We start from the raw sequence: 14,224 nt of genomic DNA on the forward strand, positions 1-14,224 counted from the left end.
ATTCTTAATGACAGGGTTAGCAGAGTTATTGGATTTTCCTCAAAAAGCAATCATTTTTATTTAATTTTTTATTGAGAAGCCAGGGGAAATTAGGAAACATTTGCTTTCACAGCAGGCTGAAATAAAGAACTACTCTAAAGGCATAGCTATAATCAAGATGGCATGCTCATGTCAGTGTTGGATAGAGTATTGGTAACAATATTTATTGTATTTGAGTATTCAGAAGTTATATAGATAACAAAGAGATTACTAAATATCACAGTAGGTGTTCATTAGTGGTAAACAGCAGACAAATCAAGGCATGTTTAAGAAGTTGAGCATCACAAAAGTCATCGTTTGGAAGGGACGGAAAGGTGGCAGGATTTAGATCAGAACAGCATTTGACAATCATGAAGTTTAGGGAATAACATAATTTTACTAGTACTGTAGTAATACTAGTAATGTAGATTACTAGTAAGGTAGCTGGTGGAGTTGGGTATTGTAAGGTTTTTGTTATTAGGTTATGCTAGTTAAGTATGACAAAGATGGTCATGGGATAGTGAGAAAATTATAAAATGATATAGGGAAAACTGGCCATTGACTTGGAAGAAAATAAGGGAATATTTTTAAAGTAGGGACCAATTAACAATTTGATTTAATTTAGACAATGTTTATTTCATACATGTACTGCTACATTCCATCAGAAATTGTTTTGATTTTATGACAGTTCAACAAATAAAACACATTTGAAAAAATTCTAATGCTTAGGGTTTTAACGTATAAATACAATGTACAAAATAAATACACGGCACAAAAACCACCCACCCACAAATTGCTGTATGCATCATTTCTGAAACAGAACATATATAAAAGTACATCATATACACTGATTGTAGTGTTTTCAGCTCTAAGTAACAGAAAAACTTAACTTTGTAAAGTGCCAGATAGTAACTGTCATAGGCTCTCTGAGCCACATGGTCTGTCAGAACTACTCAACTCTGTTCTTGTAGTGCTGAAGGCAGCCTCAGGCAAAACAGAGACAAATGATTTTTATAAGTGTTCTAATAAAACTATTTATGGACACTGAAACCTGAATATAATTTTCACATGTCACAAAATATTATTTTTTTTCCACTCATTTAGAAATGCAAAACTATTCTTGGCTTGTAGGCTACAAAAACAGGCTTTGGGTCACATCTGAATATCTGAATCATTTGTGGAAAACTGCACAACCAAGCCAAACCAAGGCACTACAGCAATAAAGGGAGTGCTGAATGTTGGTAGCCAACTTTTTTTTCCAGCATAATTCAAGAAATACAAATTATAATAGTATCTAACTTATGCTTTTCTTGTGTCTGAGACACTATTCTAAGTGCTCTAAAAATAACTCATTTATACCTCAGAGCAGTCCTGTCATTATCACTTCTCTTATAGAAAAGGAAACAGAGGCACAGAGAGGTTAAGTGGCATGCCACGTGCTGGAATTTGAGCCGTGGCAGTAAGAGTCCAGAGTCCACACTCTTAACCACTACCCATGTTGCTTCTACTATGAAGAAAAAGGTAGTGAATAACATTCTTAAAACACTCATACAAAATTCTAGTGCAGATAAGCTCTGCACCCTGCTAAAACATCAACAGTAAGATAGATACGACTTCCTTACATAGCATTATTTGTTTTTATTAGAGTGTTTTCAGCTGTTTTTAAAAATAATTTCAGTCTTGTCTTATGAATAAATGTGTCCCTAATGTAAAATTCGCTGACCTTTCTGAAGGATTGGTTCAGTAATATCTATATTCATTTAAAAATGCTGGGAAATAGGAGAAAAAGATGCACTACAATTTTAAAAGAATATTACACTTAAAATACATATTAGAGTTACAGGAGTCGATGCTGAGATGCAATGTGAAATATCTTCACATACATGAAAACTGCTGAACGAAGGCTACATATATCCCTATGTACAGTTATGGACGGGATCCACGTGCACATAAACATCCACAACCTGTCCTGTAGCGTGCTAACACACGCTAGTTGTACATACTGAAGGATTCTTCATGTGTGTAAGGATGTCACCTGGTTTTTTTTTTCAATGTATTTGTGCTTTTTAAAAAGCTTCAAAGATCTAGACATTGGTAGGTTTCTTTAAAAACAACAACAAAACCAAAAAACAAAGAAAACCGCTCAGAATCCAACTGCTGCAACATGACTTCTGGTGTAACTGTTACCCTCACTCAGTACAGATTCTCTCTGAATGTTTGTCAAGGAACTTTCACGTATTTGAAATGTCTGCAGAGGTTCTATCCTGGCATCACGGATCTGAGGTTCACTGACACATCTCTGACAATTCTCCGTAAAGGCTTCTGATCTCTGTTGCAGTCTGTGCACTTACACCTTTGAGTGCTCCAAGTCCACGTGGTGTCAGAGGTTTCTGAGTGCTTGGGAAGGATGCTGATAGGAACTTCTCACTCATGTGAGCTTTTGGATACCTAGTGTTGGCTGCCCTGACAGAAAATTTCCTGACATTCGTTTTTACAGGATTTCTCTTCCTGTGATTTCTGTGCTGTGTGGTCTAGTATGACTTCTAAAAGAATGGTCTCCCTCATGTTTTACAATTTGTAGGTCATCTGATACTTAGTTAAGTCTGACATATGGTAAAAATCTCTCTCTCATAGATTTAAAGAATTTCTGTGTATTCTCTTTTCTGTCAAGAAAGACTGTGACTGAAATTTTCTGAGATCGATGATATTCTCTTGTGTGAGTTACCCAGTTATTCTGAAGGATGAATTCCAAAAGAACTTTCCAATTCATAGTATTTATCAGCTTTTTCCCTCTGTGTGTGTCTTCTGATGTGCAGTAAGTTTTGATTTCTGAATAAAAGTTTTCCTACACTCCTGACATTCATAGGGTTTCTCCCCTGTGTGTTTTCTCTGATGTATGATAAAATGTGACTTCTGAGAGAAGGATTTCCCACATTCCTTACATTCATAGGGTTTCTCTCCTGTGTGCGTCCTCTGATGTAATCTGAGGACTGAATTCACGGAGAAAGATTTACCACATTCATGACATTCATAGGGCTTCTCCCCTGTGTGTTTTCTCTGATGTTTAGTGAGGTCTGATTTATAGTAAAAATTTTTTCCACATTTATTACATTCAAAGGGTTTCTCCCCTGTGTGAGTTCGCTGATGTACTGTGAGGGCTGACTTCTGGTAGAAGCATTTCCCACATTCCTTACATTCATAGGGTTTCTCTCCCGTGTGAGTTCTCTGATGAGTTTTGAGGTGTGAATTTCTAGAAAAGAATTTCCCACATTCCTTACATTTATAAGGTTTCTCCCCTGTATGTGTTCTCTGATGTACTGTGAGGTGTGATTTCTGGGAAAAGGATTTCCTACATTCCTTACATTCATAGGGTTTCTCCCCTGTGTGTGTTTTCTGATGTACCATGAGGTATGCCTTAACATAGAAGAACTTCCCACATTCGTTACACTCAAAGGGTTTCTCTCCTGTGTGTGTTTTCTGATGTTCTACGAGGTGTGGCTTCTGGTAGAAGGATTTCTCACACTGATTACATTCATAGGGTTTCTCCCCTGCGTGAGTCCTCAAATGTCTACTAAGAGATGACAAGTGATAGAAAGTTTTCTTACATTCTTTACATTCATAGGTTTTCTCTCTGGTGTGAGTTTTCTGTTGTACTGTGAGGTCTCCATTTCTAGAGCCAGATTCCCCACATTCCCTGGGTTTGTCCTTTGAGTGAATATGCTGGTGTATTACGAGGATAGACTTCTGGCAGAAGGACTTTCCACATTCACTGCATTTATGGATTTTCTCTCTGGGTTGAGGTTGCTGGTGTTTTCTAAGTTCTCCATTCCTAGAGAGAAATTTCCAAATTCAATGTCTAAGGTACGCTAGCTGAGAACCAATTTCTAGAGATTTTCCCATATTGATTAGATTCAAAGTTTCTCCACTGTGAATGTTCTCTGATACACACTGTGGTTTAACATTTGGTAGAAGGAACCTTCCCTTGCACTGTATGCAGAGTCTCTCAAATGCCTGAGATCTACTTTGTGTAACCATGCCTCCCTTACTGTGTAACTCAGAAGAATTAAAAGACTACTTCAAAGTCTGAATTTCCTGGTCCTAAATAAGATCTTTGGAATTCACTCTAGTGTTAGTTTTCTCACATTTAGTATTAACTAGTGCTTTCCCACTTCCAGTACTCTCGTCAAGACTTTCTTATTACAAGGCTTCTAATCTTACAATCAAAATCTTGGACTTGCCTTGAATTTTCAGCTCGGCTTTCCTGGTATTTCGCTCCTAGGTCATGAATTTTCCAGAGGTCTTCTACAAAGGAATCAAAAATTTAATACCGTATAAATCTTAATGTATTATTATGGTTGTAGGGTTGATTCTTAGGCTTCAGGCCAAGCTCCCCCAAAAAAGGAACTCTCAAATGCAAATTTCATCTATCCCATTGGCTTAGAAAAAACATAAACATTAAAAACTGCTGTAGCAGACCAGGGAAGAAACATGGGTATAAACCCAAGTGCTTCTGACACTTTAAAATATGGCCTTGGGGTGCCTGGGTGGCACAGCGGTTGGGCATCTTCCTTCGGCTCAGGGCGTGATCCCGGCGTTACGGGATCGAGCCCCACATCGGGCTCCTCCGCTGTGAGCCTGCTTCTTCCTCTCCCACTCCCCCTGCTTGTGTTCCCTCTCTCGCTGGCTGTCTCTATCTCGTCGAATAAATAAATAAAATCTTTAAAAATAAAATAAAATAAAATATGGCCTTAAAAAACTTGGAGGAAAAAGTTAAGGGAGAAAAAAAAAAAAAAGAACAGGGAGCAGAGAACAAAAGATACGCAGAGTGCTGTAAGCCCACAACAGACAAGGAACAGTAAGTAGGGTGACCAGAAAAATTAGTATACAGCTGTGTTCACTGGAAATATCAGGGGAAAGATGAAATTGGACAAAGAGGTAAGAGGTCTTCGTCAGCTCAAATCTAATTTGCTGTGTTATCTTAGCAGACTGTAAACTTCTGCTTGATTTCCTCTGTGTACACACATGACAGTCTGGATGCCAACGCTGAAGTGACTTTCCAAGAACTTCCGTTTCCCTGTGTGTGGAGGAATAGTGCTGCACTTTGGGCTCTCACTCTCCATCTAGCTGGCTTAATTTTCCCTGGGACAGAAGACCCAGGAACACATACATTCAGAATGAAAGAGTGCAAGCCATCATAAAACAGGATGAACTCCCATTTGTAGCAGCAGAGATGTTCAAGCCTGACTGCCAAAGACTGTGTCCCCAAAGCAGTGTCAGCCACGACTCAACCCCAGGCTTATTCTGCTTTCATAGTTGAGTTCCCACCTCTCTGCTTCAGTTTACTACATCATCTTTAAAGATTACTTAGCATCATTCTGGAACCTTTACTGACCTTCATATTTATTCATCTTTAAATGCTTGACAGAAAGTGAAAGATTATGAGCAGAGGCTTGGGTTTGGAACTTCACAGCATCGGTGGGGAAGACGTAGGACGTTACCTGCTGGGGACCTGGGCCAGGCTAACTGGGACACACAGAAACAAGGTCTTGTGTGTCTTTGGTCTTAGGAAAGGAGGAGCCCTTGCAGCAGTTAACTATGAAAGTCACAGAGGAGAAGACAGTTCTTTTGTTAATTCACATTCAACCTTTCAACAAATATCTAGTGAACCACCACTAAATACCAGGCATTATTCCTGGTCCTGGCAACACATAAGTGCACAAGTCAGGAATATAAGAAAAGCATTTACAGAAGCAGAGGGAGATGATCTTTGGTTTTTTGGTTTTTAGTTTTTTAAATCTGAGAGTTCCGACACTCCAAGTAAGGGGCGGTAGATTTTAGAAGGCATAATTAGTACTTTGTGTGAAAGACAAACCACATCTAAAAGGAAGTATCAACTCTGAAATAATACAATTGATGAAAGGCATAAAGATCTGTAATCTGATTTCAGAGTTTAAAGAGAGAAAAGGAAGTTAATAAAACCAGTGCTAAAAATAACTGAGGCATCTCGTTGTTGTTTTTTTTTTGTTGTTGTTTTTTTTTGTTTTTTTTTTTAAGATTTTATTTATTTATTTGACAGAGAGAGACAGCCAGCGAGAGAGGGAACACAGCAGGGGGAGTGGGAGAGGAAGAAGCAGGCTCATAGCAGAGGAGCCTGATGTGGGACTCGATCCCGGTACACCAGGATCACGCCCTGAGCCGAAGGCAGACGCTTTAACGACTGCGCTACCCAGGCGCCCCGAGGCATCTCATTGTTAATAAAAGGAGGGAAATGGCATTTGGAGAAAAATTTACCATCAGATTTAAGATTTAACACTTTAAGATTACAGTCTTTAAGAAGACAAAAATCTCAGACAAGGTTAGGCAGCGATTAGATTTTGTATATAGGAAGAAAAGTAAATCTGTATTAAAAGTCTGGCAAAGGAGGGGCGCCTGGGTGGCACAGCAGTTAAGCGTCTGCCTTTGGCTCAGGGCGTGATCCCGGCGTTCTGGGATCGAGCCCCACATCAGGCTCCTCTGCTAGGAGCCTGCTTCTTCCTCTCCCACTCCCCCTGCCTGTGTTCCCTCTCTCGCTGGCTGTCTCTATCTCTGTCAGATAAATAAATAAAATCTTTAAAAAAAAAAAAAAAAAGTCTGGCAAAGGAGGAATTTATGTGGAAAAATGGAAACCAGAGGTGTGATTTATGTTGCTTGCATATGCAGATCAAATGTCCTTGGTTTTTTCCAAAAGTATAGGACATTTAAAAGAGATTCCTAAAAATATTTCAGAAGGCAAAGGCACCAACCACCTGACTAGCAACAGGGGCCACAGGTCCTCACTCACCGGGGTAATTCCGATGTGGAAATTCTACTTCCAATATCCATGGTTCTTTTCCTTGTTTCAGCTTGAAGACTGCATTTGGCTTATTCACACGGTAACCTATTAATGGAAAAGTTTGTAATAGAGATTACTTGGGATTTAGGGACTCTGAAGGATGACAAGTGCAGTTTTAGGAAAACAATGAAGGTTCCGCTTAGGCTTGGCAGATTTAGATTCTTTCAATGGGGAGGGTGGGGACACAAATATTTTTTCTGGTACCCAAAATGATTTGTCACCTTTGAGCCCTGAAACAAAGCTAATATTATGCAGTCCAGCAACTGGGAAAGGAAATGCAAACTACTGGGAGTTACATATGGGGAAGTTTTTCTCACCCACTGAGATTAGGAGACCATAGTTCTCTTGCATCACTTCCCTGTATAGGGTCCTCTGAGCAGCGTTCAGTAGCTGCCACTCTTCCCGGCTGAATTCCACAATAACATCCTTGAATGTTACTGGTCCCTGGAACAATATATTTCGGTTCAAATTGAAGTAATCAGAGTAGAGTACCACAAAAAGACACGTGTAAAGGAGCTGTTAACCTGCCAACTATAAAGTTTACTCTAGAAAGTTACGATACTTTGCTGCTTTGTACACAGATGAAATGTTCAATCTGTATTTACTGAGATACCACCCATGCCTGGAACTGTTGGAGATACAAAGAGGAATGGAAGCAACGATTCCTGTTGTCAAGGAGCTTACACTCTGACAAGGAGAAAGAAATGTAAATACTTGAATGCAATATGCATAGCAGGTGCTCTGACAAACATGTACAAGATCTAAGGTGGTGACAAATGGGGATAGATACTTGCATTGTGTGTTACCAAGTCAGATTTTACTAGGTAGCCAAGCCACCATAAACTTGGGGAATAAAGAAAACAGAATTGCCAAAGGCCTTGATGCATGAAAAATGGCAAGTTTAGGAAAATTACAAATAAGACAGCATGATATGAGAATAGGAAAGATTAGTTAGAAGGTGACACAGTTCAGTCAGGTGTCAGACATGGAAGAATTCTGAGTGTGTCTCTGGGCCATTAAAATATATTTTGCATACCCACTTAATTGGTGCCTGCTTGTAAATATATATTTATACTAGTCTTTATTAAAAATTGACAAGTTTTGTTTTTGTATTTATAAGAAAGAAAAATGTGTTTAGATATTCTGCTATTTCACACTATTTTTACACTTTGTGGGCTGTCCTACACATCTCTGGGATGTTCACCCATTCACTAACAGGTAACGGAGCCACCGAACAGACAGATGGGAAGTGCTAGAGTTACAGGAGTAGCCTGGTAGTTTCGAAGAAAACACAAAGTAGAAGAGGCAAACAGCACACCAGAAATATGGAGTGTCAGAAGAGTAACAGGCATATGTGAACGATAAACATTTAAAATAGCAGCAGTGGGGGAAGAAACATAACTTCGTTGGAAATGAGTAATTACTGAGAGAAGAGAAGGATAACTCCCACAGTATCTATATAGTCTGATGGTAGCTAGACCCATAATGATAATTATTTTCATTCTCTCATTTTTATCAGTAGGACATTGAAGGCTATAGAATCATTACTTCACTTATATTCCACAGAATCTGAAATGTAATGTGAAAACTTGAAGTTCTTCACTGAATATAAATTCTTGCTTCATACTTTTTTTCTTGGAAACACTGTTCTGCTTTTGTTTTATATATATATGTTGCTTTTTAAAAAGAACTATGTCATTTTTCCTTGGCAAGTGATGTAGACTTTTTCCTTGTGTCCTAGAGGACTCTTTTCTCTACTTTTAAGTAAGCCTAGTAGTTTTATTAGAATCTCTCTTGGGGTTTACCAGTGTGGGTCAGTTCTCTCTGGCACATACAGCCTTTTCAATATGTAATTTAGTATTTCTTTTCTTTATGGAAAGTTTCCTTGGATTAAATGTTAGCTCTCTTCCACTATTTAGGTTTTGTTATTCAGGGATTCTACTTTATCTCCTATTTCTGTTACTTCTCTTCCTTGTCGATTCTTATCAGCACCCCCCCCCCCCCACTCCATGGTCTCTTCCAATTCCTCTGCCTCATGTCAGTTATCAGACTTGAATTTCTCTTCTCCCCGAGCTGCACTGTCATTTAATCTTCTAACCTGACAGGATTTTCTGTTCTACTATTTCTTTCCTGAGTTAATTTGCTTTTATTTTATATCTACTTGTTTTTCAGTTTCTGAGTCTTTAATCTCCGGGTTTTAAAGTTATTTCCTATCTGAAACTCCTTAATATCGGAAAGCTGTACTCTCCTCTACTTTGCGTTTGTTTGGGGGAGGAGTATTGACATCAATGGACAAAGCGTTAATTCACACATTCTACTTTTTCTTATTTTACTATTGTCTGCATGTTGAGTAACATTTTTTGGTGGGGAGGGATGAAAGTGTTACCCTAGTCCTTAGTTCAAAAGACTCTCTCTGTGGCCAGAGTATATTCACATTCTTAAAGGAAGCAGCAGTACTGGGGGTGGTGTCTTTAGATTCTGTGATAATGTACACTCTTTTCTTTAGGACACCTGATTTCAGCTGCTTGTTTTCTGATTTGCCTTCACTACAAAGCACAAGGGATTCCACTTCTTTTCCTCTGTGTTGCTGACTGCTTGAAGCTGCCATCCGTGTTCCTGCACACATTCTAAGTCCCTTCTATTTTATTTACCCCCAGTGCCAGTCCTTGGGTCCCACTGTCTCAGACCGCTCCTGCATCTCCCCAGTCAGGGTGAGCACCTCTGCTTGTGGCAGCACCCACTTGATGCTCTACAACTATGACCTCACCATCTTTCCTCTTCCATCAGTGCCCTTCTGACTTCCTGCTCTGGGGGGAGCTCCAAGCTGCTTTTGCTCATGAGAGTGATCTCCCAACTTACACATCAACAGTCCTGTCTCCTAGCTATACAGTAGGAGCGGGTTGTGGCGTGTGGAAACATTTGTATCTTGCCAACTAACATTATTCTGTAGCAACTAGGAAATTCATAAAAGAAAACTGGAAAACAAGAAAAAGAATCCGTTGGGCAGGAGGAGATAGTGAGCTTGAATTTTGTTCATGCTGAAGTGACTGTGGAACATATAGCTGGAACTGTTCATTCTAGTGGGTATACATGTAAGTAAATTTCCACAAATAATATTGTCATATATTTTAAAAATGGGGTTCCAGAAGAGTCAAAAAAGAAATCTGAAAGCAACAACATTCAAGATAATAGTAGGGGAAACTAGGCCAGGGGCGCCTGGGTGGCGCAGTCGTTAGGCATCTGCCTTCGGCTCAGGGTGTGATCCCGGTGTTCTGGGATCGAGTCCCACATCAGGCTCCTCTGCTGAGAGCCTGCTTCTTCCTCTCCCACTCCCCCTGCTTGTGTTCCCTCTCTCGCTGGCTGTCTCTCTCTGTCAAATAAATAAATAAAATCTTAAAAAAAAAGAGAGAAAAGAAAAGAAACTAGGCCAAGACTGAAGCCTGACAGAACTCTAAACATACGGGCAGGTGAGGAGGAGAGTGGTTAGGAAGCCAAAGAAAGAGAGACTCACAACTAATGGGCACTTCTAGTTTAAAACCCAAATGTGAAAGTCCAAGGTAGAGTAACTTGGTAAGTGCAATCCAAAAGAAGATATATGGGTAGCAAATAAGCACATCAAAACATTTTGAACCTATTAGTCATTAGGATAAATGCAAATTAAAACCATACTGAGATATCACTACACACCTATCAGCATGATTTGAAAAAAAAACAACTGCCAATACCAAATGCTGACAAGAATGCAAAACAAATAGAAATCTGTCCATTGTTGTAGGAACACAAAATAAATAGTATGGCTACTCTGGTAACGGTTTGGCAGTTTCTTATAAAGTTAATTACAACATTTAACATGAGCCGGGCAAGCACATGCCTAGGTACTTACCCAAGATAAATGAAAATCTGTGTACACACAGAAATCTAAATGCAATTGTTTGTAATAGCTCCTTTTGTAATTGCCACAAAACAGAAACCCAAATGCTTTTCAGCTGGTGAATGGGTTAATAAATTGGGTACATATATACAGCTCAATACTATTTAGCAATAAAAAGGAATGAACTGTGGGTACAGTCAACATGATTAAATCTCAAGTGCATTATGCTGAATGAAAGTTCGTAGTCTCAGAAAACTACATACTATTTGATTTAATTTATATGATACTCCGGAAAAGGCAAAATTATAGGGATAAAGAATAAATTGGTGATTGCCAGGAATTAGTGGTGGGGGGAACCAAAAGAATTTTGAGGCAATGAAACTGTTCTATATCTTAACTGTGGTGATGATTGTATGCCTTTATGTATGTGTCAAAACTCAGTGAAATGTATTTCCAAACAGAGTGAATTCTGCTGTAAGTTAGAGAATAAAGAAGATAAAACATAGCACAAAACAAAAATGACTTCACTCAACATAACAACAACAACAACATAAAAACCCAGGAAGATATCAAGTATTGGCAAGGATATAGAGAAACTGGAACCCTTGTGCATTGCTGGTGGGAATGTAAAATGGTGCAACCCCTATAGTACGTTGGTTCCTCAACAACTTAAAGAATTACCGTATGATTCAGTAATTCCACTCCTAGTTATGTATCCAAAAGAACTCAAAGCAGGGACTCAAACAGATATCTGTACACCCATGTTCATTGCAGCACTATTCACAATAGCCACAAGGTGCAAAAAACCCAAGCGTCCATCAAGAGATGGATGCATAAAGGAGAGGTTGGTGGAGTAGGAGGACCCTCAGCTCACCCCCTCCCATGGATACAACTAGATAACACTCACATCAGCATAAATCATCCAAGAGAACAGCCCTAAGACTGGCCGAACAAACACCACAACTAGAAGTAGAGAAGAGGCTGCATCAAAGAAGGTAGATGTGAATATTAAGAGAAGTTAACTGGGTGCAAAAGGAAAGATGGAACTCATTAAAATGTATAAAATCTTGATTTTTAATAAAACATGTCAAATACCAAAAGAAAAAAAAAGATGAATGCATAAACAAAATGTGGTTTATAGAAACAATGGAATATCATTTAGCCTTTAACAGGAAGGAAATCCTGTCAAATGCTACATTGATGAATCTTAAGGACATTATATTGAGTGAAATACGCCAGGTAAAAGTGGCAAATACTGTGTGCTTCTACTTATATGAGAGACCTAGAATAGTCAGGTTATAGATAGTAGATTGGTGGTTCCCAGGGGAAGGGGGAATAGGGAGTTACTGTTTAATGGTTAGAATTTTAGTTGTACAAGATGAAAAAAGTTCCAGAGATGGAAGGTGATAATGATTGTACCACGATGTGAATGTACTTAAATGCCACTGAACTGTATAGTTAAAAATTGTTAAAATGGTAAATTTTATATATATTTTGCACAATTAAAAAAATAAAATAACCAAACCCTAGAGAACACTAAAAATGGCTGTACGAAAGCATCAAATATTACCATACACACCAAATTTGTGGAGGGATCAAGGTCCTAGAAAAAAAGAAACTGATTGGGATGAGTCCTATACCTTGAATTTGAATTTTCGGGGCATTTTCAAATTTCATAGCCAGAGCAGAAAGTCGCTTAGAGCTAGCATCTTGACCATAAGGATAAAAAGCTAGTTCTGAATAGAATGTAGAAAGGCAAAAGAGAAGTGGATCTCACCCTAACAATAAGAACAAGCCCCTAACCTAGAAAATTACATGTTTTCCATAACCTATCAGAAAATGGAGACTCCAAAGATGAACAAAGGAAAAAATTCACAAGAGATGAATACTCCAGAAGAGAAAAGAAAACCACGATGACTCACTTTTAGGGGCAAGCAGGGAAAAGAGGGAACCAGTCCAACTCAACAAAATTGTAATGTTTGCTTATGGATTTCTGTGATGTATTAGATCCCAAAGAACTCCAGTCATAAAGCAAGTGAACCCCAATCTGCCATTTAATACTAGCTGGTGACTGGAGGTTTCACATTCAAAAGGTCCCTAAATGGAAGCCTAGTATCTCTAGGACTTTTTTTTTTTTTTTTTACTTCCCTTTAAATGTCTCAAAGTGATCATTTCATTATAAGTTGGGGAAGAGTTTTTGGAACCAAACAGGAAGCTTCATAACCAATATGAATGGTCTGAAATACAAACAGCCACCAGTTTTCCCCACAGGCCTCTACCGAGTACATGGCAGCAAGCCTCCCTAGGTTGGGAGCAGAGCACCAGGGCAGGAAGAGCTGACTCAGATGGTGAAAGCTCTGTGGCGTAAGAACTCCATGCTCATCCAAATTAAGGCTGGTGGCCAGACTGTAAAGCACATCAGTGGAGCCTTGGTGGTGCTCAGATCCCAAGCTCTGCTGAAGGTAAAGCCTTGATCTTGCCCTTAAAGCATTTGAAGCCCGTGGTGAACTGAATCTAACTAAAGCCCAGGGTCAGCTCAACTACATATCAGGCTGACTCAGGAACCAGGCAGAAGAAGGGATATGCCATTTTCTGGAGCTATTACTTACTTCGATCTCTACTGTACTTTTATAAAATGTCTAGCACATAATAAAGAATTATGAGACGCAAAAAAAGTAGAAAATGTTCATACATACCAAAGAAAGAAGCCTTTGAAGCAGATAACCTAGATGTTGGGATTTGCAGATAAGGACTTTAAGTACAATGAAAATGTTAAATGAGTGAAAAAACAGACAATACAAATGAAAGAATGATAGCAGAAAAAGAACAAAACAAAACCCAGGAATTTTTAGAATTAAAAGATACAGTATCAGAAGTGGATTTTGTGGGCTTATGAATGAAGAGAATTGACAAAAAAGGAGGAGGAAACCAGTAACTTGAAAAATTGGTTCAACAGAAATATTCAAACAAAAAGACAAAAAGCCCTCCAAACTAAGTAGAATTTGGGGCAATATGTATTTGGTGTAATGATAATCTTAGAAAGGAAAAAAGAGAAAGGGGCAAAGAAAATATTTGAAGAGTAAGTGGCTAAGAATTTTCTGAAATGATAAAAGGCAACAACCTATAAATCTTTATTGTCCACAAGGGATAAATCCAAAACAAACCATAACTATGCACATCACAGTCTAACTGTTGAAAACTAAGGATAAAATCTTAAGCACAACTCTCAGACACATTGTGTTCAGCTGAATAAGGATAAGATGAAGACTGACATCTCATCAGAAACAACAGAAGACAAAGGCATCCCATAAATGCAGAAACAAAGGAAACCTGCAGCATAGAGTTCTATATTCAACAAAAATTATTCTTCCCAAACCAAGGAAATAAAGACATTTCCAGAAAGACAAGCAAAGTGAATTTGTCACCGTAACTCCTGTGCTGTGTGAAATGATAAAATAAGTTGC

General features: G+C 38.7%; 1 protein-coding gene across 5 annotated transcripts in view; it reads right to left on the minus strand.

Moving 5' to 3' along the window:
• The window catches only part of ZNF25 (zinc finger protein 25), a 22,962-nt gene continuing 8,738 nt past the window's right edge, over positions 1-14,224 (minus strand). For all 5 annotated transcript variants that reach the window (XM_087863171.1, XM_045802308.2, XM_087863172.1 and 2 more), the window contains exons 3-6: positions 7,207-7,333; positions 6,839-6,934; positions 4,257-4,320; positions 1-3,847 (exon numbers count right to left, since the gene is read on the minus strand). In XM_087863171.1, the coding sequence (XP_087719297.1) occupies positions 2,797-3,847; positions 4,257-4,320; positions 6,839-6,934; positions 7,207-7,333 (1,338 nt within the window). In that variant the 3' untranslated portion in view covers positions 1-2,796. The remainder of the gene's footprint in view (positions 3,848-4,256; positions 4,321-6,838; positions 6,935-7,206; positions 7,334-14,224) is intronic.

Source organism: Ursus americanus, chromosome 6, assembly GCF_024610735.1.
Source record: "Ursus americanus isolate L20-20 chromosome 6, mUrsAme1.1.p, whole genome shotgun sequence".
In the NCBI taxonomy this organism is placed as follows: domain Eukaryota; kingdom Metazoa; phylum Chordata; class Mammalia; order Carnivora; family Ursidae; genus Ursus; species Ursus americanus.